A 27,194-nucleotide genomic window follows, 5' to 3' on the forward strand; every position below is an offset into this window, starting at 1 on the left:
TAGGAAGGCTAGCTATAATTCCTGATCTCATTCTGAAAGTGATAAAATCACTCCACTCTATTAACTTTCATTCCATAAGCCTATCAGAAAAGTAAAAGTCTGAACCCTGAAATTACCAGTATCTCAATAAACAATACTAGCCCAAAAAGATGATTGTCTAGGAAAATATTCCTAATATGTAGTATGTTTTACGATCAATTTTAGGCTTAAGTGAATCTGGAGTGCAGAATTAATAAGATATACTTCAAACTATTAAAAAACTCTGAATCTAACTGTTTGAATAATGTTTTTAAAAAAATCACACTGCTGACAGTAGTTTGAGAAGTAATAACTTTTAAAGAAAACACAAAAGAAATTAACAAAAATATTTTAAAATTAAGAAATGGGGTTTCAGTGATTAATAACAATGTTATACAGAAATGGAATTCTCAAAAGCTACACCAACCTAATAAGTGAAAAGTACCAATTTTAGCTTAAGAAAACATTTCATATTTACAGACTTATATTTCTATGGCACCAACAAATTAGTTTAATTTAATGCATGTATCTTTACTCAATTTAAGGGTATGTCCCCCTACGTTATCCTGACACCCTTCCCTTCGATAGGTGATTGATTCCATTCACACATCAATTATTTTTCCCTAAACACAAGGCATGCTTAATTAGTCTGCTCAAAAACTCAGTGAAGCTGGAACACAGTGTAATAGAGTGTTTTGAAATTTTAGTTTGAGGAAGATGAATTGCCTTTTTTTTTAAAGGCAAAGTGGTCACGTTATCCAGGAAACACTGGGAGGTTCAGCATGAATAGGAATAGCATATCAATGTCTAAGAGCACAGAATGGGGGAAAGGGCTTGGCTTCCTAAGCATTCTTACCTTATTTAACTGCCAAGCAACTGGCTTTACGACTGTTAAAGACAGAGGTCATAGTCACAATGTCAATCTCATCTACTGCACTTTTTGTTGCTGCTCCTTTCCTCAAATTAACGTCCATACTGCGCCTGAGTCAGTTCTGTGAATTTTAAATAGCATAACATCTGCTCTGCTACTCCAACTGCAATAAATGATTTGGTTACTAAAACAACAGAATGTTAGACACTATGGACATTTTTCACTGATTTTTCAGAAATAGCACATTACCAAATTTTAAGATTTACTCAAGAAAAAGGCAATTATAACTTTATTTTAAATTTAATACTGTAATTGAGAAGTGTTACGAATAGTTGGGATTTTTATTACAAAATATAGTGAAGAGGCAAATGTGACATTTGTTGGGTGGTAAAACTAACTTCTCGATTTAAGAAAATTTAATATTATATCAGATTCAGTCTCTGAAAAATAATGGAGCAAACAGTTGTTTTGCAGTTATATTTTATCATGCAAAAATAACCTCTACTTAATTTTTGCGGTGAATGTATTCAAGTGTGTATTAAACATCTCCCACACTCTTCCATGCAAATATACATGCCAGGTGAAGACAGGAGTAACTGAGAATCGATGGTCTATGATATTCCATAGGTTCACATGTTGGCACTGCACATATTTACTATCGTCTAAGAGGATATCCCCCCGCCCCTCCCACCCCCATCATCCTTGGTAGCGGTTTGGAGGCCCAGATTTTATAGCACGCCATGCATCTAATATTAAGACTCCTATTTCATGTGTGAATATATCATCAATTTGCAGAACACAAGTGGTCTCATAGAGACAAAGAAATACGACTGGAGGCATTTTATTCACTGAAAGCCATTTCCTCAGATGAGCCTACTCATCTCTGATATGCAGCTCTGATAAGGAAAATCTAGAGTAAGAAATGCCAAGACAGGACTAAATTAATCACAGCTGCTGCAAATATACAGATTAATACTCTCCTGTTCCTTATTAAATCCCACCCCACCGAGGTAAAGCCTTCCCCTTGCTAATAATGCCCCTTTCTCTGCCTCACAGAGACAGATATAAAATGAGACACATTGGTGAAAAAACTGTTCCAAAATTAAAATTTAGCATCAGGTATGGGCATGGCAACTATAAAACAAATCTCTCAATTTAAAGGACAGTTTCCTATCTATCTTGAAATGTGATCAAAGTCATTTTTCCACAGCCCCTTAATTCTTAATATAAATACTACTCAGTAATAATACTCAACTATGGGTCAAGAAAATAAAGGACTAATATAGCTTAAGAACCTGCTGGTGTCTCCATTTCACACACTAAGGTTTTTCAGGTTTATATCACTAATTTGTCCTCAGTTTAAATGGAAATTGGCAGATGATTTAAAGCTAAGAATATCCTGCTTTCTTTTAAGGTTTTCATATCCTAATTCCAACTCCAAATTAGCCAATTTTACCCAAACACAAGCCCCTCAAAATAGAGGCTCATGAATGAGATACAGCCACAACCTAATTACAGCAGCATGAACAATGCCACTATGATGTCCTCACAGAACTTAAATAAATTCAGCCCACAATGGGTATGGGTATATAATATACACATACTGTATCACTGCATACCAATATATTTACAAATATGTACATATATACAAAAAAGTATACACAGAGATTGCATTTAGCATCACAAAAATATACACATGCGATTACAAATAAAATAGGATTTTCAAATAAATAAGGTCAACAAAAGAGCCCTCAATGTAAATACCCTTTATACTCTCCAAACACACACAGCAACATACACACCCAAAATATCACCAGGAGATTCATACCATTCATATTCGTATCAAATCTTTTTACTCACTTAGGGTAGGGAGGTGGTTCTGAATCACTGGCACTAGCCAAGTCTACACACCTTGGCACCTTACTCTATTTCCAGTCCAGAATGTTCTGTATATATCAGGCTGATTACAAGTCCCCGTGGATTACTACAAGATTTTTCAACCGAGTCCAAATCCCTTCTAAGAGACAAAGTTACGAAGTCATACTGGTCAGAGATTCAAGTTGGAGAAGAAAGCTAAAGAAAACCCCACAATTGCTATATGAATCAGATTGGATGCTTTTTCCTCAATGAAACTCAGTACAATTGCCACCTAATCTGTTTCAGAGAATTCTATTACAAGAAGAAAATAAGGGGCAGTAGCCACAAGTAAGGAAAAAAAGAAAACCCAGATCCTGTATCAGGAAAATTTCAGCCACGACTAGATTGCACTTTGCTTCTATAATCTCAAAACATTTCAACTTGGTAAAAATATAAAGGGTACAATAAATTCTATGTGCTTTGAGAGGTTTTGAGAGCACCACTTCCTAGGAGGAAAACACACACACACACATACAAAAAATATATCCTGGCTAGAATCAAGACTAAATTGTTTGGCTTGGGGATTTCTTATAATTAATAAAAATTTGCTAGGGATGACTGATTTCCTGGTTTCAATATTTGATATAATTTTAAAATACCATAACCTTTTGTGCCAAAATATAAATCTCTAATTATTCTTTTCTTGTTCATTATAGAAATCAACCTGAGCTACTAGTAAGACTGGGCTGAGGTTAGGAGATTTGAGTTTCAGCTCTAGCTCTGCCACTATGAATAGACCTATAGTTTTTGGGGGTCTCAGATTTCTCTTCTGAGAAAGAGATAAATTAGCTGCTTTACCAACTTCAGAAATACATAATTAATGAAAGAGAAAATAATTCCGTTGTGCTTAACATTGTTTTGTATGTAAGTGACTTCTCACAATCTTACGCTTTGTTTCGTTTGCAGTGATTCTTAAGGGAGGTGAGAGACTATCAGAATCTCCAGGGGGAGTTTGTGCAATTTGAAAACAAAGAAGTGCTTTTTCCCATTGCTTTGCTTTATTCTTAGTTCCAATGTTTAAATTTCTATGAATTCTAAAATTAAATAAAGGGCTTAATATTTTTATATTTATAAAGGGGAGCAGTATGCATTGAAAAAGAGATTATTTGCCATCGTCTATAGGTGATTGTCCTTTTATATTTCTTTTTCCTTGATTAAAGTAATGTCTTAAAATGTAGAAGCTGGGTGATGGGTATAAAACAATTTGCTAAATTCTAAGTTTGCCTAAAGTTTTCACAATAAAAAGTGTAAAAAAAAAAAACATGAAGTGTTTGCACAAATGTAATCTCAATAAGGCCTACCCTGATCACTCAGACACTGTTCGTCCAGAAACAATTGAATCGTTTCCCTTACCATGCTCAAATTTTCCTCATACTACTTATAACTGTCTAATATAAATTTACTTACTTATTATGTTTATTGCCTGGCTTCTCCTCCTAAAATGTAAACTTCATGAAGACAAGGAATTTTAAACCTGATTTGTTTGCTTTCCCAATGCCTAGACCAAAATCTGGAGTCTAGCTGTTGTTCAGTACCATGTTCTTTTGAAGGCATGAATGAAACAACGGTTTAGAATTTTCTGGCACAGTTTTCCTCTTTTGAAGATTCAAGATCATTTTGGCTCACTTTAGATTTTTAACTACCAATAGGAAATTACTATCAGCTCAAGAAACAATGTCATCATCTAAACTTGTGATTTCTAAGACCCCTTGTTCTTGGACAAACATGTTTCTAATTGCAAAAGCTCTAATTTCTTCAAGAGATTAGTTTTTACATTAACTGAGACCCAAATACTTTCATGAATAAAGACAAGTTAAATATGACTTAGAAAAGAAAATGTTTATGCTAAAATCACAGAAACTAGTTTTCCAGGTGTCAGGGGTAGGGAAATGAATTATTTGGAATCCAAATTTTAATTACAGAACCAGAGAACTGAATAGGACCTTGGGTCAATGTCTTTGCTTTATAGATGAGAATACTATAAAACAGAAACATGAAGACACTTGTCAAAGGGCATAAAGCTAGTTACCAAGAAAGCCAGGACAAGAACTCAGGTCTCCTAGTTCTCAGATCAGTGTTCTTTCTGCTAAAAACAGGTAAGAATAAAGCTCAGGAGGATAAATACTATTTTAAGCATCAGAAGTCAGAAAAGTACGTGGTGTTAGGTATGTTACTGGCACAGGACTTCAGGGGAATTGAAACAAGAGGTCAGTCTATTGCTGTAATCCAGGTGAACACTGTTATGGAAGGAAAGCTATTAAGTTTATTAAGGTACTGAAAAATGGGAAAAAGTCTTTATCTGATAAAGAAAAACAACCCAATGGGCAAAGGAAATCTCCCTCCAGGATAAGTTTTCTAAAGCTTTCTGAAATAATGTTTAAAAGAACAAACAAAAACAATGAGAAAAAACTAATGAAATATCACAAAGTCCCCCAAACCTAAGAACAACGATTTCAAGATTTCAGATGAAAAAAGTCATCAAATTGGAACAGGTATATGAATAAGTTAGACCCAAATAATTTCCTATGCCTGAAATGAAAACCAAGCTAAAAATATTACAGTAAAATTTCCCTAAGGACACAGGAAAGAGGCACCAAAAGCAATCACCTTATGTCCCCTGGAACTGCCAGAGGTAGCATGTGAGCCTGAAGAGAAAATTAGGTAGAAGGGCTTTTGATTCATAGATTTCGGAACTTGAATGCTGTCGAGTCAAAAGAAGGGGGAAAAAATCCAAAACATCATAGCTAATGCGTATGAAATTATGAAAGGGATGACAGAGAAGAAAGAACAAAAAATCTTTGTATTATATATGGAGTCCTATTTAAAATAACAAAAAAAACTTGTGCATGAATATAAAATATTAAATATAAGGAGTTCTTAAAAATCTTATTTCCAAATTGTCAAAGCAAAAGTTACTTCCATTTTAAGCTAAACAATTCAGTTGCCCCCAACTAAAATTACTGACATCTCTGACTTTGAAGTTTCATAAATGTGAACTAAGCAAAAAGATTATAAACTCTGTACTATATGCCACAGCCTTCAATCTGGATAATCTTTAAACCTGATATCGTGAATTAAGAATTTAAATAGAATTCCTCATGGAAAAATCGTATTATGAAACCAACAATCTGATTTTCTGACTGAAATACTTTTTGTCATTTCCAGTATTCAGATTACAAAGAAAACAAAATATGCCAGCATAGCTCATGATAACACAGGGATCACACATTCCAAGTGATATTTATCATCTTAAGACTCCAATTAAAAATTTAAGATGCAAATCGATCCTATACAGTTTCCGAAATTGTGACAGTATTTAATGAATTAAATGATTTCAAAAATTACCTCGATTATTCTTCAAAGAATCATACATTTGACTACCCTACTAAGTTGGAATGAAAAGAAATATTATGGAAAGACTCTGTTCTTGATTTTTAATAGTCCATGCTGGCTAGTTTCATCTTTGTGAACAATGAGATATTTCCTAAATCCACACATTTAAGGTCCAAGTACAAGAGCTGGATTTTCCTCATTATATAAAAATAAATGATTTACTCTTCTGAGGGTGAGAACAGTGACTGTTTGTGTGTAGGGTTAAATGTTGGAGGTAAGCAGCTGTACCTCAAAACTGAAAAGTAAAAATTCCAAGATTAATTGAGTTTTTTAAAAGACTTGAAAGACTGTATTTTAAAACGGTTACCCTAAAAGTTTGAACAATTTTTTGTTTGTTTTTAAAATGGTGGCCTTAAATTAAAAAAATTAAAACTAAGTAACACCACTATGTGTCTGTCATCACATTATAAAACTGCACCATGTAAAATCTGTGGCAAATGAAAAATTGTTTCAACAAGAGGGTTTTTGTTTTAATAGTCATCTATGGTACTCTCGAGGAACACGTTTCGAACATCCAGAATGGACGCTAATTCCAGAATGTGCTTCTGGAGATGAGGGTTTTCCACTGTTTCATCCCTCGGCAGTTGTGGGTATGATTCTGGATAATTTCGCGTTTCCTGGTAGGCAAAGAAGAGAAAAGTCAAGTTTTATAGTTTAATGAAAGAAGTTATATACAACATTAACAAGTATTTCTAAGTATTAAGAAATAACTTAGTATGTATTTCTTTCCTACATATTAGTATGATTCTTAATAGTAGTGTATCTGTTGGACATTTGAAATTGCTGACATTTGGCCACTGTGACCTTAAAAAATGACAGTTTCATATAGTTCAACCTAATATATTCATTTAGTGAGTCATTTCACAAGTACTTATTGGGTCCTATCATTTCTGAGCATTCTGTTATCTTGTAGAAATCATATAATTCCTACTTGTTATGGGAAAAGTCCCTGCACATACAGGACTTTAACAAGTAATTGTTAAATGAATGAATAAATAGATGTTACAGCAGAACTCAGAATGAGAGGAAAGACATGAGAAGCACTGAAAAAGGCAAATTAATGAGGCTTGGAAATTAATTATATGACAGAGGTGTCAAGATGGCTGACTGTAAGGCTTTAGGAACAGGTGACATAAGACAAGAGCCAGGATCCACTGAGAGAAAAAGAGAAGAGAGGAAATAATTTGGAGAGAGTATAAAGCTTCAGGTTTTTGGTATATTTATTTGAAGTAATAGGGTAATACAAATTGAACTACCCCTCAACAGGAATTCGAAAATTCAAGTCTGCATCTCGGAAGACAGGTGTGAGCAGTATATGTAAACACGCATATAATCTGCATGGAGATAAATATTAAACCAAGAAAATGGATGAGATGTCTAAGAATATTAGCAAAGAGAGTGATGAAAGAAAAAAAAGAGTCCCTAGAAAGGGAGAAGAAATAATAGCAGGAAAAAAAAAAAAAAGGAATAGTCAAAGAAAAAGGGAAAAAAACCAACTTTTTGTAATTGCATGGAAGCAAAAGAAAGAGAATTTTAAATATCAGGTTGTTCTCACTTGGAAATTCTTCTTTACTTGGTAATTTCTATATATTATAATTTTGCCGCTCATTTAAAATTCCCTGGAGAAATAAGTCACTACTTTTCTGTGCATCCCACATGACAGTTCATATACTCAAATGTCACTTTTATCTCCTTCAGCTTGTAGGCTTTACTCATTACAACTATAAAGACCAAATTTTTGTATTACCGCACTAAATATTATGAGGAGAGACAAAAAAAGAAATGTTCTAAACCCCTAAAAGAAGAAAAAAACAAAAAACAAGAACTACTGGTGGACTATTGTAAGGTGAACAATTCTCTCAGCTCACACAGGGCTGAGAGATGTTTGAGTTCTGACCAAACACCTCCTAGAGTAGAGAAGATTTATCTGTGGAAACAGAGGACATATGAAAGACATCCCAGAAACATCATCCCTTGTCGTATATTGATAAGCTAACATTACTCTAAAAGCTACCTTAAAAAGCTTGAAAACAAGCCATGAAAAGGTCAAAGAGGGGTGCTTGGGTGGCTCAGTTGGTTAAGGATCTGAGTTCAGCTCAGGTCATGATCTCATGGTTTGTTAGAATCCCATATGGGGTGAGTTCATGTACCACTTTGGGTGAGCTTATGCCCTGCTTCAGGTGAGCTACAGTCCCACTTCAGGTGACCACAAGTAGTACCACATGGGGTGAACAAGAGCCCTGCTTTGGGTGAACATGAGTCCCACTTCAGGTGAGCCCTGCTTCTCTCTGTTTCTCTCCCTCTCTCTCTGCCCCTCATGGGATTCTCCCTCTCTCTCTCTCCTTCTCCCTTTCTCCCTGCCCTTCATTCACTTGTGACCTCTCAAAACAACAACAAAACAAAACAAGTCAAAGAAATGTGCAAGTGATTTAACTCCTGCTAGAATAAAGTCCAACATTCTTTAAAGAAAGACAACAAAGTCTAGAATTCAACATCATAAAACTCACAATGCACACACTCTAAGAAAAATTACTAAACATACAAAAAATTAGTAATACAAAACCCCTAACCAGGAGGAAAAATCATAAAAACAAAGCTGTAAATGATAGAGAATATAGTATCAGCAGACAAGGACTTTAGCTCTTACACATACATTTAAGGGCACAAAGAAAACAAAATGAGAAGAGAAATGGAAAATATTAAAAGAATCAAACAGAACTTCTAGGAATGAGAAAAATGTAATTCCTGAAACAAAAAACTAAATGGAAAGGATTAACAGCATATTAGATGCTGTGGAAGAAAACATCAGTGAACTTGAAGACACAGCAATAGGAACTGAAACAGAAAGAGACTTTTTTTTAATGAGGAGCAAATGAAGTGATCTCAAGGTTATAACATGTTGTCTAATATATATGTAACTAAGTTCTAGAGACAATGGAGGAAGAGAGAAAAATATTTGAATAAATCAAGTATTCCAAAATATTCCAAAACTATTCCATAGATCCAAGATGCTCAAGGAACCCCAAGAAAAAAAGAAATAATGAAAACCCTATCAAGGTACACAATTACCAAATTATAGGAAATCAATATGAAGAGAAAATCTTAAAATTACTCAGAGAAAAAAGAAAAGACGAATTACAAATCACAGTAATTAATAGAACGGCATTCAGAAAATCAGTAACAATACAAAAACTGTGAACTACGTTATAACAGATATTTACAAAACTCTTCATCTGACAATATGACAGTAGCAGCATGTATGTTTATTTCAAGTGCCCATAGAACATTTACCATAATAGATGACAATCTGGATGATAAAGCAAATCTCAGTAACTTAAAAGGACTCAAACCATATTAGGTATATTACCTGACCACAAAGGAATTAACAGAGAAATCAGTAAGATAATGATAACTTGAATATTTAGATACAAAACAACATATTCCTACATAACCCATGGTTAAAAAAAAATCAAGAGTAACATAAGGACTGTTTCAGAGAAATAAATAATGAAAGAACTAATCACCACCAGAACTGCACTATAAGAAGTGATAAAAGGGGCGCCTGAGTAACTCAGTCAGTTGAGTGTCCAACTTTGGCTCATGTCATGATCTCATGGTTCATGGGTTCAAGCCATGAATCATCAGGATCAGTGCTGATAGCTCAGAGCCTGGAGTCTGTTTCAGATTCTGTGTCTCCCTTTCCCTCTCTCTGCCCTTCCCCTGCTTGTGCTTACACTCTCTCTCAAAAATAAATAAATAAACATTAAAAAAAAAAGAAATGATAAAGAAATTCTATAGTAAGAAAAATGATATCAGATGGAAAATCGAGTACAGAAAGAAATAAAATAAAATAAGAAATAAATAAACACACACACAAAAAAGTAAAACAACAGAGATAAATCATTAGTGATGTTAACATAAAATTCTAAGACAAAAACCAAACCAAACCTCAATTAATTCAAATGAAGATAAAGGCAGCAGAGAAAGAAAAAAGGTACAAACCACAGTTAGGACAAATAGATAACAAATAATAACATATTTAAAATTTTTTTTTTAATGTTTATTCTTGAGAGAGTGAGTGAGACAGAGCATGAGTAGGGGAGGGACAGAGAGAGAGGGGACACAGACTCTGAAGCAGGCTCCAGGCTCCGAACTGTCACTACAGAGGCCGATGAAGGGCTCGAACTCACGAACCATGAGATCATGACCTGAGCCAAAGTCAGATGTTCAACTGACTGAGCCATATAGGTGCCCCTAAATAACAGCATTTATTTAAGTCAAGCTATGTTAAAAATTACATTTATTTATTTATTTAATGTTTATTTATTTTTGAGAGAGAGATAGAGTGCAAGTGGGGGAGGGGCAGACAGAGAGGGAGACACAGAATCTGAAGCAGGCTCCAGGCTCCAAGCTGTCAGCACAGAGCCCGACGTGGGGCTCGAACTCACAAACCGTGAGATCATGACCTGAGCTGAAGTTGAATGCTTAACTGACTGAGCCACCCCGGTGCCCCTAAAAATTACATTTAATATAAACATAATTCAAAACTAAAAAATGTCAAAGGAAAGGTAGAGATTGTCAAACTAGAAAAAAAAAGCAAGACCTAACTAATGCTATTGAAAAGAAATCCACTTCAAATAAATATAAAGAGAGCCATAGGTTAAAGGATGAAAAAAGATTGGTCATGCAAACATAAACCAGGAGAAAACAGGTATGGTCATATTAATATAAACCAAATAGACTACAGATCAAGGAATACTGCCACACATAACAGACATTGCATAAATGAAGGGGTAATTTCAACAAGAAGATATAACAACCCTACTTATGTATGAACTCAACTTCAGGGGCGCCTGGGTGGCTCAGTCAGTTAAGCGTCCAACTCATGGTTTCGGCTCAGGTCACGATCTCATTGTTCGCAAGCTCGAGCTCCACGTTGGGCTCTGCACTGTCAGCGCAGAGCCTGCTTGGGATACTCTCTCCCTCTCTCTCTGACCCTCCTGCACTTGTACTCTCTCTCCCAAAATAAATAAACATAAAACAAATAAAAATAAAAACAGCTTCAAAATGCACAAGCAAAAAACAAAAGCAAAATGAGAAACCAACCAATTCACAATGATAATTAGAGGTTTAGATATTCCCCTGTTAGGGACAGAACAAGCAGACAGAAAATCAGTGAGAATACAGAGGACTTAACACTGCTTCAAATAGTTCAATAACAAATTGAATGAACTGACATTTATATATAACTCCATCTAATAACAGAATACCCATTCTTTTCAAGCACAGATAGAACCTTCATCAAAATAATTCATACGCAGAGTCATAAACAAGTCTCAATGAACTTATAATTATTTAATAACCGTATTTTTTTTTAATGTTTATTTTTGAGAGAGAGAGAGAGGCTGAGCACGAATAGGGGGGTAGGGCAGAGAGAGAGGAAGACACAGAGTCTGAAGCAGGCTCCAGGCTCTGAGCTGTTAGCACAGAGCCTGACGCGGGGCTTGAACTCACAAACCACGGGATCATGACCTGAGCTGAAGTCGGACGTTTAACCAACTGAGCCAGCCAGGTGCCCCTAAACTTAAAATTATTTAAATCATACAACTAAAGCAGTGCTTTAAAGGTAAGTACTTGTATTAGAAGAGAAAAAAGGTTTCAGATCTAAGATAAAAAATACAGAAATTAAAAGGGCAACTTAAAATGAATGTACAGTTGGGGCACTTGGGTAGCTCACACAGTTGAGCAGCCGACTTCAGCTCAGGTCATGATCTCCTGGTTTGTGAGTTCAAGCCCTGCATAGGGCTCTGTGCTGACAGCTCAGAGCCTGGAGTCTGCTTCAGATTCTGTGTCTCCCTCTTTCTCTGCCCCTCCCCTGCTGGTGCTCTGTCTCTCAAAGACAAACATTAAAAAAGTTTTTTTTAAAAAGAAGAGAGAAAAGTTTTCAGATCTGAGCTTAAAAATATAGAAATTAAAAGAGGAACTTAAAATGAAAGTACAGTTGGGGCACTTGGGCAGCTCAGTGAGTTGAGTGCCCAACTTTGGCTCAGGTCATGATCTCATGGTTTGTGAGTTTGAGACCCACATTGGGCTCAATGCTGTCACTGTCAGTGCACAGCCTGCTTTGGATCCTCTGTCCCCTACTCTGTGCCCCTCCCCCGCTTGTGCTCTCCCAAAAATAACTATTAAAAATAAATAAATGTCAAAGTTATGACGGTCATTTAAAAAAAAAAAGATAAACCATAAAATACCTAGGAATAAATCTAACCAAAGAGGTGAAAAATCTATACACTGAAAACTATAGAAAGCTTATGAAAGAAATTGAAGAAGACACAAAGAAATGGAAAAAGATTCCATGTTCATGGATAGGAAGAACAAATATTGTTAAAATGTCGATATTACCCAAAGTAATCTACATATTCAACGCAATCCCTATCAAAGTAACACCAGCATTCTTCACAGAGCTAGAACAAATAATCCTAAAATTTGTATGGAATCAGAAAAGACCCCGAATAGCCAAAGCAATCTTGAAAAAGAAAACCAAAGCAGGAGGCATCGCAATCCCAGACTTCAAGCTATACTACAAAGCTGTAATCGTCAAGATAGTATGGTACTGGCACAAGAACAGACACTCAGATCAATGGAATAGAATAGAGAACCCAGAAATGGACCCACAAACGTATGGGCAACTAATCTTTGACAAAGCAGGAAAGAATATCCAACGGAATAAAGACAGTCTCTTTAGCAAGTGGTGCTGGGAAAACTGGACAGCGACATGCAGAAGAATGAACCTGGACCACTTTCTTACACCACACACAAAAATAAACTCAAAGTGGATGAAAGACCTCAACGTAAGACAGGAAGCCATCAAAATCCTCGAAGAGAAAGCAGGCAAAAACCTCTTTGATCTTGCCCGCAGCAATTTCTTACTCAACACGTCTCCAGAGGCAAGGGAAACAAAAGCAAAAATGAACTCCTGGGACCTCATCAAAATAAAAAGCTTCTGCACAGTGAAGGAAACAATCATTAAAACTAAAAGACAACCGACAGAATGGGAGAAGATATTTGCAAATGACGTATCAGATAAATGGTTAGTATCCAAAATCTATAAAGAACTTATCAAACTCAACACCCAAAAAACAAATAATCCAGTGAAGAAATGGGCAAAAGACATGAATGTACACTTCTCCAAAGAAGACATCCAGGTGGCCAACCGACATATGAAAAAAATGCTCAACAACACTCATCATCAGGGAAATACAAATCAAAACCACAATGAGATACCACTTTACACCTGTCAGAATGGCTAACATTAACAACTCAGGCAACAACAGATGTTGGCGAGGATGTGGAGAAAGAGGGTCTCTCTTGCATTGTTGGTGGGAATGCAAGCTGGTGCAGTCACTCTGGAAAATAGTATGGAGGTTCCTCAAAAAACTAAAAATAGAACTACCCTACAACCCAGCAATTGCACTACTAGGCATTTATCCAAGGGATACAGGTATGCTGTTTCGAAGGGACACATGCACCCCCATGTTTATAGCAGCACTATCGACAATAGCCAAAGGATGGAAAGAGCCCATATGTCCATCGATGGATGAATGGATAAAGAAAATGTGGTATATATATATATACAATGGAGTATTACTTGGCAATCAAAAAGAATAAAATCTTGCCATTTGCAACTACGTGGATGGAACTGGAGGGCATTATGCTAAGAGAAATTAGTCATACAAAGACAAAAATCATATGACTTCACTCACATGAGGACTTTAAGAGACAAAACAGATGAACATAAGGGAAGGGAAACAAAAATAATATAAAAACAGGGAGGGGGACAAAACAAGAGACTCATAAATATGGAGAACAAACTGAGGGTTGCTGGAGGGGTTGTGGGAGGGGGGATGGGCTAAATGGGTAAGGGGCATTAAGGAATCTACTCCTGAAATCATTGCTTCACTATATACTAATTTGGATGTAAATTTTAAAAAATAAAAAATAAAGTTAAATTAAAAAAAAGATAGCTAAATAAATAAATAAAATGAAAGTACAGTTGACTTTTTTTTTAACAGTAAGTACCCAATTTAATCACTTTGCATCCATACACAGACCCACATCTTCACTTATACATTTCATCACATAAAGGGCCCACAATTCTCTGCCTTGCTGAAATAGATGTCTCCTGCAAGGGTTTGTAGGTGATTTTCTTACTTATTTTCTGGTCGGTTAAATTCAGTGCTCATATTTCTGCTGTTTGCTTTATTTTTTTTAATATTTTATTTTTTATTTAATTAAAAAAATTTTTTTATAATTTACATCCAAATTAGTTAGCATACAGTTGACTCTTGAACAATGCTGGGGTTAGGAGTGTCAACGCCAGCATAGTTGAAAATTCATGTATAACTTTACAGGGTGCCTGGTTGGCTCAGTTAGTGGAGCATGCAACTCTTTTTTTTTTTTTTTGGATTTCGGAGTTCGAGCTCCACACCGGGTGTAGATATAACTTGAAAAATAAAATCTTAAAAAAAAGGAAAAAAAGAAATCCACGTACAATTTTAGAGTCCCTAAAATTAACCAATAAGAAAAACAGGGGAGTGTGGGTGGTTCATTTGGTTGATCATCCATCCGACTCTTGATTTTGGCTCAGGTTGTGATCTCATGGTTGGTGAGTTCAGAGCCCCACATCAGACTGTGCTGACAGCACGGAGTCTGCTTGAGATTCTGTCTCCCTCTCTCTCTCAAAAATAATTAAATAGGAGTGCCTGGGTGGCTCAGTTGGTTAAGCACCTGACTTCGGCTCAGGTCATGATCTCGTGGTCCGAGAGTTCAAGCCCTGCGTCGGGCTCTGTGCTGAAAGCTCGGAGTCTGGAGCCTGTTTCAGATTCTGTGTCTCCCTCTCTGCCCCTCCCCCACTCACATCTGTCTCTCTCTTTCTCAAAATAATAAATAAACATTAAAAACTTAAAAAGAAAACATTAAAAAACAAAACTGGGGTGCCTGGGTGGCTCAGTCGGTTAAGTGGCCAATTTCGGCTCAGGTCATGATGTCACAGTTTGTGAGTTTAAGCCCCCGTGTCAGGCTCTGTGCTGACAGTTCAGAGCCTGGAGCCTGCTTCAGATTCTGTGTCTCCCTCTGTCTCTGCCTCTCCCCTGCTTGTGCTCTATCTCTCTCTGTCTCTCAAAAAATGAACAAATGTGAAAAAAAAAATTGAAAAAAAAACAACTAAGAAAAACAGAAAACATGAACAGCTTTTGAAATTGAATTCATTAATTTAAAACCTTCCACAAAAGAAAACCCCAGGTCGAGATGGCTTCACTGATAAATGCTATCATCAATCTTTCCAGGAAGAAATAATATCAATCCTAAAGAAGCTTTAAGAAAGAGAGAAAAATGAAACACATCCCAACTGATTTTATTTATTTTTATTTTTTTAATGTTTATTTATTTTTGAGAGAGAGAGAGACAGATTACGAGCAGGGGAGGAGCAGAGAGCGAGGGAGACACAGAACCTGAAGCAGGCTCCAGGCTCTGAGATGTCAGCACAGAGCCTGATGAGGGACTCAAACCCACGAACCATGAGATCATGACCTGAGCTGAAGTTGGATGCTTAACCGACTGAGCCACTTAGGTGTCCCAACATCCCAACTCAATTTATGAAGTCAGGAATACCCTGATAACAAAATCCCACAAAGACATTACAAGAATAGAAAATGAAGTACCATATTCATTCATGACAACAGATGCAAAGATCCACAATGAAATGCTAGCAAACTGAATCCAGCAATGCAAAAGCGTAATACATGACCATAAGATACCATTAACTCAGACATACAAGGCTGAACTTACTATTAGAAAAATCAACAATGCTATTCATCATGTTAACAGAATTAATATATATCAGGTCAATTAATGAAGCAAAAAAGTATTTGACAATCTTTCTGATAAAAAGACTCAGCAGATTAGGAACAGAGAACGGGGCTCAATCAAAATAAATAGGGCATTTATGAAAAACCAACAGTCAACATCAGAATTTATGGCAAAAGACTAAATATTTTTCCCCCAAATCAGGAACAAGGTAAGGATATCCATTCCCACTATTTCTAGTCAACATTTTACCAAAAGACCTAACCCTGAAATAAAACACAAAAATAAAAACAAAACAAACAAAAGCCCATCATAATAAAAGGCATATAGATTGGAAACGAAGAAGTAAAACTGTTCTTGCTTGGGGTGTGTGGGTGGCTCAGTTGGTTAGGCGTTCAACTTCGGCTCAGATCATGATCTAGTGGTTCATGAGATTGAGCCCTGCATTGGGCTCTGTGCTGACAGCTCAGAGCCCGGAGTCTGCTTCAGATTGTGGTCTCCCTCTCTCTTTGCCCCTCTCTGGCTCATACTCTATCTCCCTCTCAAAATAAATAAACATTAAACAAATTTTTTTTAACTGTTTTTACTTGATGGTGACAGGATCATGTACATATGAACTCTTAACGAATGTATAAAAAAGCTAACGGAACTAATATTTCAATTCAGCAAGACTGCAAGGAAACAACAATGTTAAAAACAGCAGTATTTCTATATATTAGCAAAAAATAATTCGAAAATGAAATAAAAAATACAATTCTATTTACAGTACATCACTAAACTTGAAATACTCTGGAATAAATTTATTTATTTATTTATTTATTTATAATTTTTTTTTTTAATGTTTATTTATTTTTGAGACAGAGAGAGACAGAGCATGAACGGGGGAGGGTCAGAGAGACAGGGAGACACAGAATCCGAAGCAGGCTCCAGGCTCTGAGCTGTCAGCACAGAGCCTGACGCAGGGCTCGAACCCACGAACCGTGAGATCATGACCTGAGCTGAAGTCGGACGCCCAACCGACTGAGCCACCCAGGCACCCCTGGAATAAATTTATTAAGATACATGTAAGACCTATAAGACGAGAACCACAAAACGCTGCTGAGAGAAACTAAAGACCTAAATAAATGGGGCAATATACCACAGTCATTGACTGGAAGACTCAATATTATGAAAATACAATTCACCACAGATTGGTTAGAAAGATTAAATACAGTCCCATTCAAAATGTGAAGCTGATGCTAAATTTCAAATAGATATGCAAAGGAACCAGAACAACCAAAAGGCTTAAACTTTAGGGGGGTTCACATATAGGATTTTTTTTTAAATTTTTTTTTTAACGTTTTATTTATTTTTGAGACAGAGAGAGACAGAGCATGAACGGGGGAGGGGCAGAGAGAGAGGGAGACACAGAATCGGGAGCAGGCTCCAGGCTCTGAGCCATCAGCCCAGAGCCTGACGCGGGGCTCGAACTCACGGACCGCGAGATCGTGACCTGGCTGAAGTGGGACGCTCAACCGACTGCGCCACCCAGGTGCCTCTCACATATAGGATTTTAAGAATTAGTATAAAACTAGAATAACCAAGGCAGTAGTGTATTGCAGAAAAATGCTATAGGTCAATGGAACAGAATTTAGAGTCCAGAAATATCTCTATACATACACGGTTGACAGATTTTCAAAAATGTTACACCAGTAACTCAATGCAAAAAGGATAATCTTTTCAACAAACTATACTAAAATAGTTCATATCCATATGAAAGAAAGTACCATTAATCTTTACCTCACCCTGTAAACCAAAGTAACTCAAATAGATCACAGACCTAAATGTAAACACTAAAGCTATTAAAACTAGAAGCACACTTAGAAAAAAATCTTTGTGACCTTGGAATAGGCGAGCATTTCTTGGATAAAACAAGCCACAAAAAAAGAAAAAAAAATTGGTTAGTTGAAACTTCATCACTAATTTAAAAGTTTAGTCTTCAAAAGCCACTGTTAAGAAAAGAAAAAGGCAACCAGTGAATACAGCAAAATATAGCTGATAAGTACATGAAAAGATGTCTAATATCACATTATTAATGAATATCACATTATTCAGTGAAATGCAAATTGCAACTACAATGAGAAAACACTATAAATCCACAAAAATGGTTGAAATTTAAGACTGGCAACACCAAATGCTGGCAAGGATATAAAGAAACTTTTGTTATATACTGTTGCTGGAAATATAAAATGGTACAAATACTCTAAGAAGAAGTCTGGCAGTTTCTTACAAAAGTAAACACATACATACTCTATGACGAAGAAAATTCAAAACATATGTCTGAGCAGACTTGTACAAGAATGTTCATAGCCACTTTATTTATAGTAGTCAAAAATTTAAAACTGCCCAGGTGTTCATCAAAGGGAGAAGGCCTAAATAAACTGTGGTATTTTCAGACAATGGATTACTACTCAGTAGTAAAGAGGAACGAGCTACTTATACATGAAACATGGATTAATCTCAAGAACAACATGTTTGGTCAAAGAAGGTTTACACAAAAGAATCTATACTGTATAATTCAACTTTATGAATAGGTAAAACTAAGTTAGAGTGAACATAATAAAAATAGCATTGCCTCTGGGGTAATGGGTACTGGACTGATTGGAAAAGGGTGTAGAGAGAATTATCTGGACTGGTGCTATGTTGTATAACGTGATTGGTTTGAGTTACACAGGTATATGTATTTGTCAAAATGCACCTCATAGCACAGGTTAGTTTTGTGCACTTCAATGTATATGAACTTTACATTAAAGAAAGAATAGGGGTGCCCGAGTGGGTCAATCGGTTAAGTGTCCAACTTCGGCTCAGGTCATGATCTCATGGTTTGTGGGTTCAAGCCCCTTGTTGGGCTCTCTGCTGACAGCTTGGAGCCTGGAGCCTGCTTCAGATTCTTTGTCCCCCCAAGTCTCTCTACTCCTCCCCTGCTCGCACTCTGTCTCTGTCTCTCTGTTTCAAAAAATGAATAAGCGTTACAAAAAAAAAAAAAGAATATATAGGGGCACCTGGGTGGTTCGGTTAGTTAACCATCCGACTCTTGATTTTGTCTCAGGTCATGATCCCACGGTTCATGAGTTCGAGCCCCACATTTGGCTCTTTGCTGACAGTGTGGAATTTGCTAGGGATTCTCTCTCTCCCTCTCTCTATCTGCCCTTCCTCTGCTTACTCTCTCTCAAAGTAAATAAATAAATTTAAAAAATTAAAAAGAAGGAGTGTATATATGTCATTTATTTAATATTTTTTAATGTTTATTTATTCTTGAGAGAGACAGAGCATGAGCAGGGGAGGGGCAGAGTGAGAGAGGGACACTGAATCTGAAGCAGGCTCCTGGCTCTGTCAGCACAGAGCCTAACGCGGGGCTCAAACTCACGAGCTGTGAGATCATGACCTGAGCCAAAGTCAGACGCTTAATCTTAACTGACTGAGCCACCCAGGCACCCCCTATGTCAGTTATTCATATGCATGATGAAGTGTTTGGAGGTAAAGGCTATTGATGTCTACCATTTATTTCAAAATGCATCAAAAAATGAGATAAACTGATGAATGGAAAGAGGAATGGGTAAATGGACAAACATTCCAAAGCAAATATACCAAAATGTTTAGCTGAAGAATCTAGCTAGTGTATATATATGGATATTCACTGTACAATTTTTTTCATGTTTAAAATCACCATAATAAAATGGAAAAAAATCAACATATTTTAAAACTAAAAGTTACAAGAGACTTAAAAATGTTCAGGCATATCTGAAAAAAACCCAAATGTTACTTATAGAAATGAAAAGTATAATGGCTAAAATTTTTAAAAAGTCAATGAACAGTGTTATGCTGTTATACGAATTCACAGAAAAAAACCAAACCACTTAATAGCAAAATGGACCAAAGATCTGAACACACTCTTTACAAACAAGAACACAGAGGGACACCTGGGTGGCTCAGTCGGTTGAGCGTCCTACTTCAGCTCAGGTCATGACTGGTTTGTGAGTTTGAGCCCCGCATCAGGCTCAGAACCTGGAGCCTGCTTCGGATTCTGTGTCTACCTCTCTCTCTGTTCCTCCCCTGCTCACACTTTGTCTCTCACTCTCTCTCAAAAATAAATGAACACTGGGGCACCTGGGTGGCTCAGTCTGCCCCTCCCCTGCTCATGCTCTGTCTCTCTCTGTCTCAAAAATAAATAAAAACATTAAAAAAATAAAATAAATGAACATTAAAAAAAATTAAAGAAAAAGAACACAGAACAATATGTGAAAAGTTGCTCAACCTCAAAGCAATCTCAGAAATAAAAATTAAAGCCACAGTGAGTTATGACTTTATACCCATTAGGCATACATGATATAAAGTAAGACCGCAACACGGGCTGGAGAGGACTAGAGCAACAATAACTCTTACATACTGCTGCTGAGCATAAACTGAGACGACCACTTTGCAAAACCGTCTGGCATCACCTAGTAAAGTTGAAGATACTTACATCATCCGACCTCATGTTCCACTGTAGGTATAGTCCCCATAGAAAGTCTTACATGTGTGTACCAGGGAACTGATAGAAGGTTTTACAGTGGCATTGTTTACAATAATAAAAAACTGGAAACAACCTAAATGTCCATCATCAGTAGCATAGATGAGAAATTGTTGATATACAGTCAAACAATGGAATCCTATAGGGCCGTGAAAACAAATGAATGAAAGCTACAGTTGTCATCAACTTGGCTCAGTCTCAGGAATAAAATAGCAGGTGAAAAAAGAGCAAGCTGTAGAAGAATACATACAACGTGGATCCATCCATATGCTGTGCAGGAATCCAAACACATGTGGCAAAACCGTAAAGATGAATGCTAAGTATAAAGTTCAGGATTTTAATTTCATTTGAGAGAGAGAGAGGACCTGGGAAGGGCCTAAAAGGTAATGAAAATGTTCTACTTCTTAAACTGGATGTTGAGTTTTCAGATGTATCTTATGTTGGTCATCATTATATGTTACATATTCATTTGTAAAATGCCTTTGGATCTATTCAAATTGTATTTAATATAACATATTTAATAAAATATAATACATGATTCTTAAATTCCTAAAATGGTAAAATTGGTCATTAATAATATTCTTTGCCTACCCGAAAAATCTTGTGCATCCTCATGGTGGCTGAACAAAAGATAAATCTTGTGAGGAGCAAGCGAAGAAACTCATCTCCAAAAAACTGGAGAAATGCCTGATCTGCAAAAAGGAGAAAGATGACAGTAAAAAGATGCTTAAAAGGAGAACACATTTCAAGGGGAAGAAAGATCAGGAAAACCTTCTCAACTTTCCTGCCTTCAACAAATACCTTTAAAAATTCAAACAATTTCAAAAATTTAAGAACCGTTATAGTATGTTAAGTGTGCAGTTAGATTAGTAGGGTACCTATTGAACGTGAATGGGTCAGTAGCTGGGCAATATCGCGGTTGATTTTTCGAAGATATTCTTGACACTTTTCCCATAGGCCTCTGCGCATGCTTGACAATCCAGAGACAAATAGGAAGGCCATTAGAGGATTGTTCAAAAAGAGAGTGAAGAGGCTACCTCGTTGAGATTGATCTGTAATAACAAACATGTTATATATAGAGACAACAGTTTTGCAAAAAATAAGAGATGCATTTGAGGAATAACTTAATATAGTGACAATGTATTAAATTTATATCATTAAATCAAACAAAGTAGATTCTGCATGTAACTACAAAAACATCCCAGGCACACTACTTTCTGCTGAACAAACTTACGACAGAGCCTAGTATAAACTTAAGAGAAATGGAAAAGGTACATATTCCTTTGCCTTTTTCACTCCAACTAACAAATTTCATCCAAATACGGCAAGTACGTGGGCAGTTCATGATAGCATTCTCTGAGTACTAGAATTGGCAATCTTTTTCATTCTCCTTTAGTAGTTGCTCTTTCTCTGCCTATCCCTTAAATATCAGTATTTTCTTTCTTTCCCCCTACACAATGCTGATCTCACCTACTCCCATAATTTCAGTTATCACATGCCAACTAATTCCCAGTTCTCTTATCTGCAGCCTAGATTGAGCTTGCTAGGTCTAGGACTGCATTGTCCTGCTGTAGCTACTGGGCACTTAAAATGTGTCCGAACTGAGGTGCACCGTGAAGTATAAAATATAAGTGGGATTTCAAAGCCTCAGTACAAAAAGATATATTAATGTTAATTTTGCCTGTTTCTTTCTACTTTTTTTGAAATGTGGCTACTAGAAAACTTAAAATTATAAGTGAATTACATTGTCTTTCTATTGAACAGAATTGCTCAAGACTACAATACTCAACCTAGGTCTCAAAGGTAACCTCCAACCCAACATGTCAGAAACTGAAAGCAAATTCTTCCCTCTTTTGTTCTCTACAAATCTGCTTCTTACCATCATTTCTACCAGCATCTCAGCCAGAAACCCGGAAGTCCATCCCTGCCTCCTTCCTCTCCCTTATTCCCTCATATCTAGTCCATTGCCAAATCCTGTTGGCTCTCTGGGTTTAGTATCTTTTGAAGCCGCCACCATCTCCCTATTTCCATCAATGTTCTTCTCCAATTCATTCTCCACAAGGTGGCCTGAATGCTCTTCCAGGCTACTCTTCTGTTCACAATCTTTTGATGATACCCCACTGTCCTCCAGTTAAATTTCTTCACAAATCCTAAAAGGTTTTCCACGATTCGGCCACACAATCCCACACCCTACCCTTCCGCTAGCAGGAAGTACTTATATTTCTCTAAATATTTCATAAACTGGGGTGCTTGGCTGGCTCAGTCGGGAGAGCGTGTGACTCTTGATCTCAAGGTTGTAAGTTCGAACCCCACGTTGAGTGTAGAGATGACTTAAAAATAAAATCTTAAAAAAAAAATGTTCCATAAGCTCTCATCACAGTGGTCTTATGTCGGGGCTCACACACTATTGCTCTGCTAGAACAAGCCTCATATAATTCAATATATCCTTCAACTTTAACATCTTTTTATCCACTTTCTTCACCTTCAAGGGCCAGTTAGGAGTTCCTCTATGTGTTCCATGTGCTTGCTCCTATGAAACACCTGCAAGAAATGCATCTTTGGCGAGATATTTGGCTGTGTGAGGAGCATACTGTGTTGTGTGGGTTAGAGTGTTATCCCCAGTGCCCAGCACAGGACCTCATAAATAAATGCTGAGTAAAGGTTAGTTGATAAATCATGCAACTCATGGTTACAGAGAGAACTCTACACTTTATTATTATTTTATTTATTTTTTATTGTTTATTTATTTTTGAGAGACAGAGCATGAATGGGAGAGGGCAGAGAAAGAGGGGGACAGAGAACTTCAAGCAGGCTCCAGACTCTGAACTCAGCACAGAACCCGATGTGGGGCTTGGACTCATGAACCATGAGATCGTGACCTGAGCCAAAGTCAGACACTTAACCGACTGAGCCACCCAGATGCCCCAGAACTGTATACTTTAGATACCAGAGGGGCAGTAATCTAATTAGACCTTCCAAATACTTAGGTATCCGCTAGTTCTGTGTCCCGATAGGCCAAATTTGAGGGATTAAAGGTCTGAGCTTTCTAGCACAAAGATACGATACTAAACTAAAAACTGTTAAGGACATACACCACAACTGAGCAGAGTAGTAAGCCTTAAGAATAATGATAGTTTAAAAAATGATAGTACATCCTGAATACTTACTGTATATCCAGAATTATTTAACAAGGAGGTACTATTATTATCTCCATTTGATAGGAAAGAAACTGAGGCACAGAATGGCTAAGTAACTTCCCAAGGTCACACAGCGAGTAAGTGGTTAAGTTGGGATTTAAATTCAGTTTGCCTCCAGAGCCTGGTGTTTTTACCCTCTCTACAGTAAAGCCTTTTGGACCAAATAATCTTGGTATTAACACATCAGATCATGCAATTTTAAACAAAGCTGCATCTTGATAGGACAAATTGGTAGGAAAACGCACTCTTAAATAACTGGAAGAGGTTATATTTCTCCAGAAATGATAACAAACACGTTAACAAAGTCCTCAAAGCAGGAGAATTTTACCGTTGTTTGAAGGTAAGTTTTATCCCTTAGTAATTTGGTTTTTGGATACATGAACTTAATATTTCTACATGTTCTTCCCTGTTAAATAGCAAAACTTACCTTAAAACAACGGTGAAAAGTCTCCAGCTTCTCTCAGGCTTTCAAATGCTGACCATCACTTCCTGTGTCAAACTATGTCAGCAGACAGGACTTCTGGCTGGGAAGTAGCAGTAAAATGCCATCTCCCACAGAGAGACATCAGCACTATTCGCAGTCAGGGAGATAGTGAAACAGTGACAAGAACTGCTAAAACAGTGTTAGGTTTGTTTAGTTTTTACCTAGCTTAATGACTGGGAGTTAGAATTCGATTTTAGTGTTGTTTATCGAGGATAAATTACTAAAGACAAAGTCTTTCATTTCTCAGCCATCTGAGAAACAGCCAAAACACTGGCACACTGTCTCCCTGGCACACTGAAAAGAGGTTCTTTTATTTAAAAAATACAACAAAGTAAAAATGTGAATAAAAGAAACCCTTAAGTTGTGCCAGTTGGGTTCTCCGAACTCTCAGGCAGAGGCTGAGAAGTTTTCTAGACCAGAAATCTCATGGTCTTAGAAGATGCCTAAATTAGGTAGCCAGAGATATAGGAAATCATGCTATATGAATGATGACAGGCAGACCAGAACAAAAAACAAAACAAAACAATACCTGCCAAACAAATTGTAAAATTCACAAATCACAAATTCCCCAACAGTAAGGGACCACAAACCATATTTTTCTCAGGGATGATTTATCATTTCTTTCAGAATTATCTCAAGACCTAATGGTAGCACATTAAAGAAGTCTAGTCATTGGCAAGACTTCTGGGTGTATTTCAGAGTGAAAGCTGCCACATGAAATACTATAAAGCCACATGTGATCATTATAGGTTGGGAAGACAGAGATCAGTATTATTCAAAATGTACATAGTAGTTATCTGCAACCTACTGATATAACAGGTAACGACAACGTACCTTGTAAAGCCTTTGGATACGCTGTAGGAGAAAGCAAGCAGACTAGTGGCTGTCCAAATAAGTTTGTGAAATTCTGTAACATAAGAATTTAAAACTTTCATTAAAGATTTGGCCAGAGATAGTTACTTTCTGTAACAAAGATAGTAGTTTTTCAAAGTACATCGTTAGTGTACAGATAGGGCCCTTTTACTCATAGACAGATGCAGAAACATCAGTAACAGCTGAAGAGACTGCCATCCGTGTATAACTACCGTGCAAAATAGGCTTTCTTTCTTTCTTTAGTTAACATTTATTTTTGAGAGACAGAGAGAGGCAGAGCATGAGCAGGGGAGAGGGAGAGAGAGACACACACAGAATCCGAAGCAGGCTCCAGGCTCTGAGCTGTTTGTTAGCACAGAGCCTGACACGGGGCTTGAACTCACGAACTGCAAGACAATGACCTGAGCCGAAGTCAGACGCTCAACCGACTGAACCACCCAGGCGCCCCCAAAATAGGCTTTCTTAAAATAGTGCAGTTTACTAAGGAAACTACTGATTTTTAAAATAAAGGCATATACATGGTTGCAGTGTTACTGGGAGAGGTCACCTGGCTATCTACCAAGAGGCCACGTCACTGGGCAATATACACAAGCATGGATTTTCCAAGCTCTAGGATCTGGCTCTCAGCTTCACGGGCTCTAAAACCTGACTTACTGAGAAGTAATCAGGGAAGACTTGCAACCACTTCTCATTGTGAATCAAATCACTGCTCACACAGAATGACCTATAAAACCAGAATGTCGGTATGTTAATTTACAGTGGGAATGGAAGCTGATACTCAAACTAGACCACTCTTTGCTTAAGGATATGCTTTCTTTAAAGGATGTTCTTAGAGAGAAACCCATTCTAAAGACATCATTCCACTAATTTTTTAAATTTGAACCAACCTCAATAAAAATGGCCAGATATTTTTTCCTGCAACTGAAAAAAATAATTCTAAAGTTCATATGGAAAAAGTAGATTAGCCAGGAAAACTCTGAAAAAGAAGAACAAAGAGAGGCAACTAGACTCATGAGATACTGAAACATACTTTTAAGCCTCCGCAATTAAAAATATGTAGCACTGGCATAAGAGTGGGCAGAAGACCAATGGAAGAGAGCAAAGAGTCCAAAATTAGACCCCAAAACAGACAGGACTTGAGTATATATGATAAAGATGATAGTTCAAATTAGGAAGTAGAAGGGGCCCCTGGGTGGTTCGGTGGGTTACATGTCCGACTCTTGATTTTGGCTAAGGTCCTGATCTCATGGTTATCAGATCGAGCCTCGTGTCAAGCTCTGTGCTGGGTGTGGAGCCTGCTTAAGAGTCTTTCTCTGCCCCTCCCCCACTAGTTCTAGTTCTCTCTTTCCCTCCCCCGCCTTCCCACCCTCCCTCTCTCAAAAGAAAAAAAAAAAAAGAATCAAATTATGAAGTAGGAAAATTTGGGGCACCTAGCTGGCTCAGTCGGAAGAGCATGCGTCTCTTGATCTCAGGGTCATGCGTTTGAGCCCATGTTGGGTATAGAGATTACTTAAAATAAATAATTAAAAATTGGGGGAAAAAAAAGGAAGTAGGAAAATTTGATGGCTAGCTGGCTACCCAGTAGGAAAAAATTAAGATAGCCATCCAGAGAAAAGTTGGCTATATACTTTGCACCACATATTTGGATAAATTCCTGATATATCAAAGATTTAAATATAAAAAAAAATAAACAATAAAAGTACAGAAAGAAAATGTAAGAAAATAAGGATGATTTTTATAACTTAGAAGATCATCCTAACTACTATGGTCAAGATTAATAAACCCAAGGGCGCCTGGCTGACTCAGTTGGAGGAGCATGTGACACTTGACCTTGGGGTTGTGAATTCGAGCCCCATGTTGAGCCCCATCTGGGTATACAGATTACTAAAAAATAAATAAATCAACTTAAAAAGATTAATAAGCCCAGTTACAAAACCAAAGCCTTGTGCAGAGTAAAATACAGCATAAACTAAATCAAAAGCGAAATGATAAACTGGGGAAAATATCTAAAAGGCACATTACAAAGCT

The 27,194-nt window shown here is 36.9% G+C and overlaps 1 protein-coding gene across 5 annotated transcripts in view; it reads right to left on the reverse strand.

Moving 5' to 3' along the window:
- Positions 1-1,298: 1,298 nt before the first annotated feature.
- Positions 1,299-27,194, reverse strand: part of SCAI (suppressor of cancer cell invasion) — a 153,467-nt gene continuing 127,571 nt past the window's right edge. For 2 of the 5 annotated variants that reach the window (XM_040482304.1, XM_040482303.1), the window contains exons 15-18: positions 25,128-25,200; positions 21,491-21,664; positions 21,204-21,304; positions 1,299-6,816 (exon numbers count right to left, since the gene is read on the reverse strand). In XM_040482304.1, coding sequence (XP_040338238.1) covers positions 6,670-6,816; positions 21,204-21,304; positions 21,491-21,664; positions 25,128-25,200 — 495 coding nt within the window. In that variant the 3' untranslated portion in view covers positions 1,299-6,669. Of the gene's footprint in view, positions 6,817-21,203; positions 21,305-21,490; positions 21,665-24,236; positions 24,381-25,127; positions 25,201-27,194 lie in introns of those variants that run through there. The other 3 variants (XM_040482305.1, XR_005792710.1, XR_005792709.1) reach the window with 3 other exon arrangements.

Source organism: Herpailurus yagouaroundi, unplaced genomic scaffold (genome assembly GCF_014898765.1).
Source record: "Herpailurus yagouaroundi ecotype Mexico unplaced genomic scaffold, PumYag 160, whole genome shotgun sequence".
In the NCBI taxonomy this organism is placed as follows: Eukaryota; Metazoa; Chordata; class Mammalia; order Carnivora; family Felidae; genus Herpailurus; species Herpailurus yagouaroundi.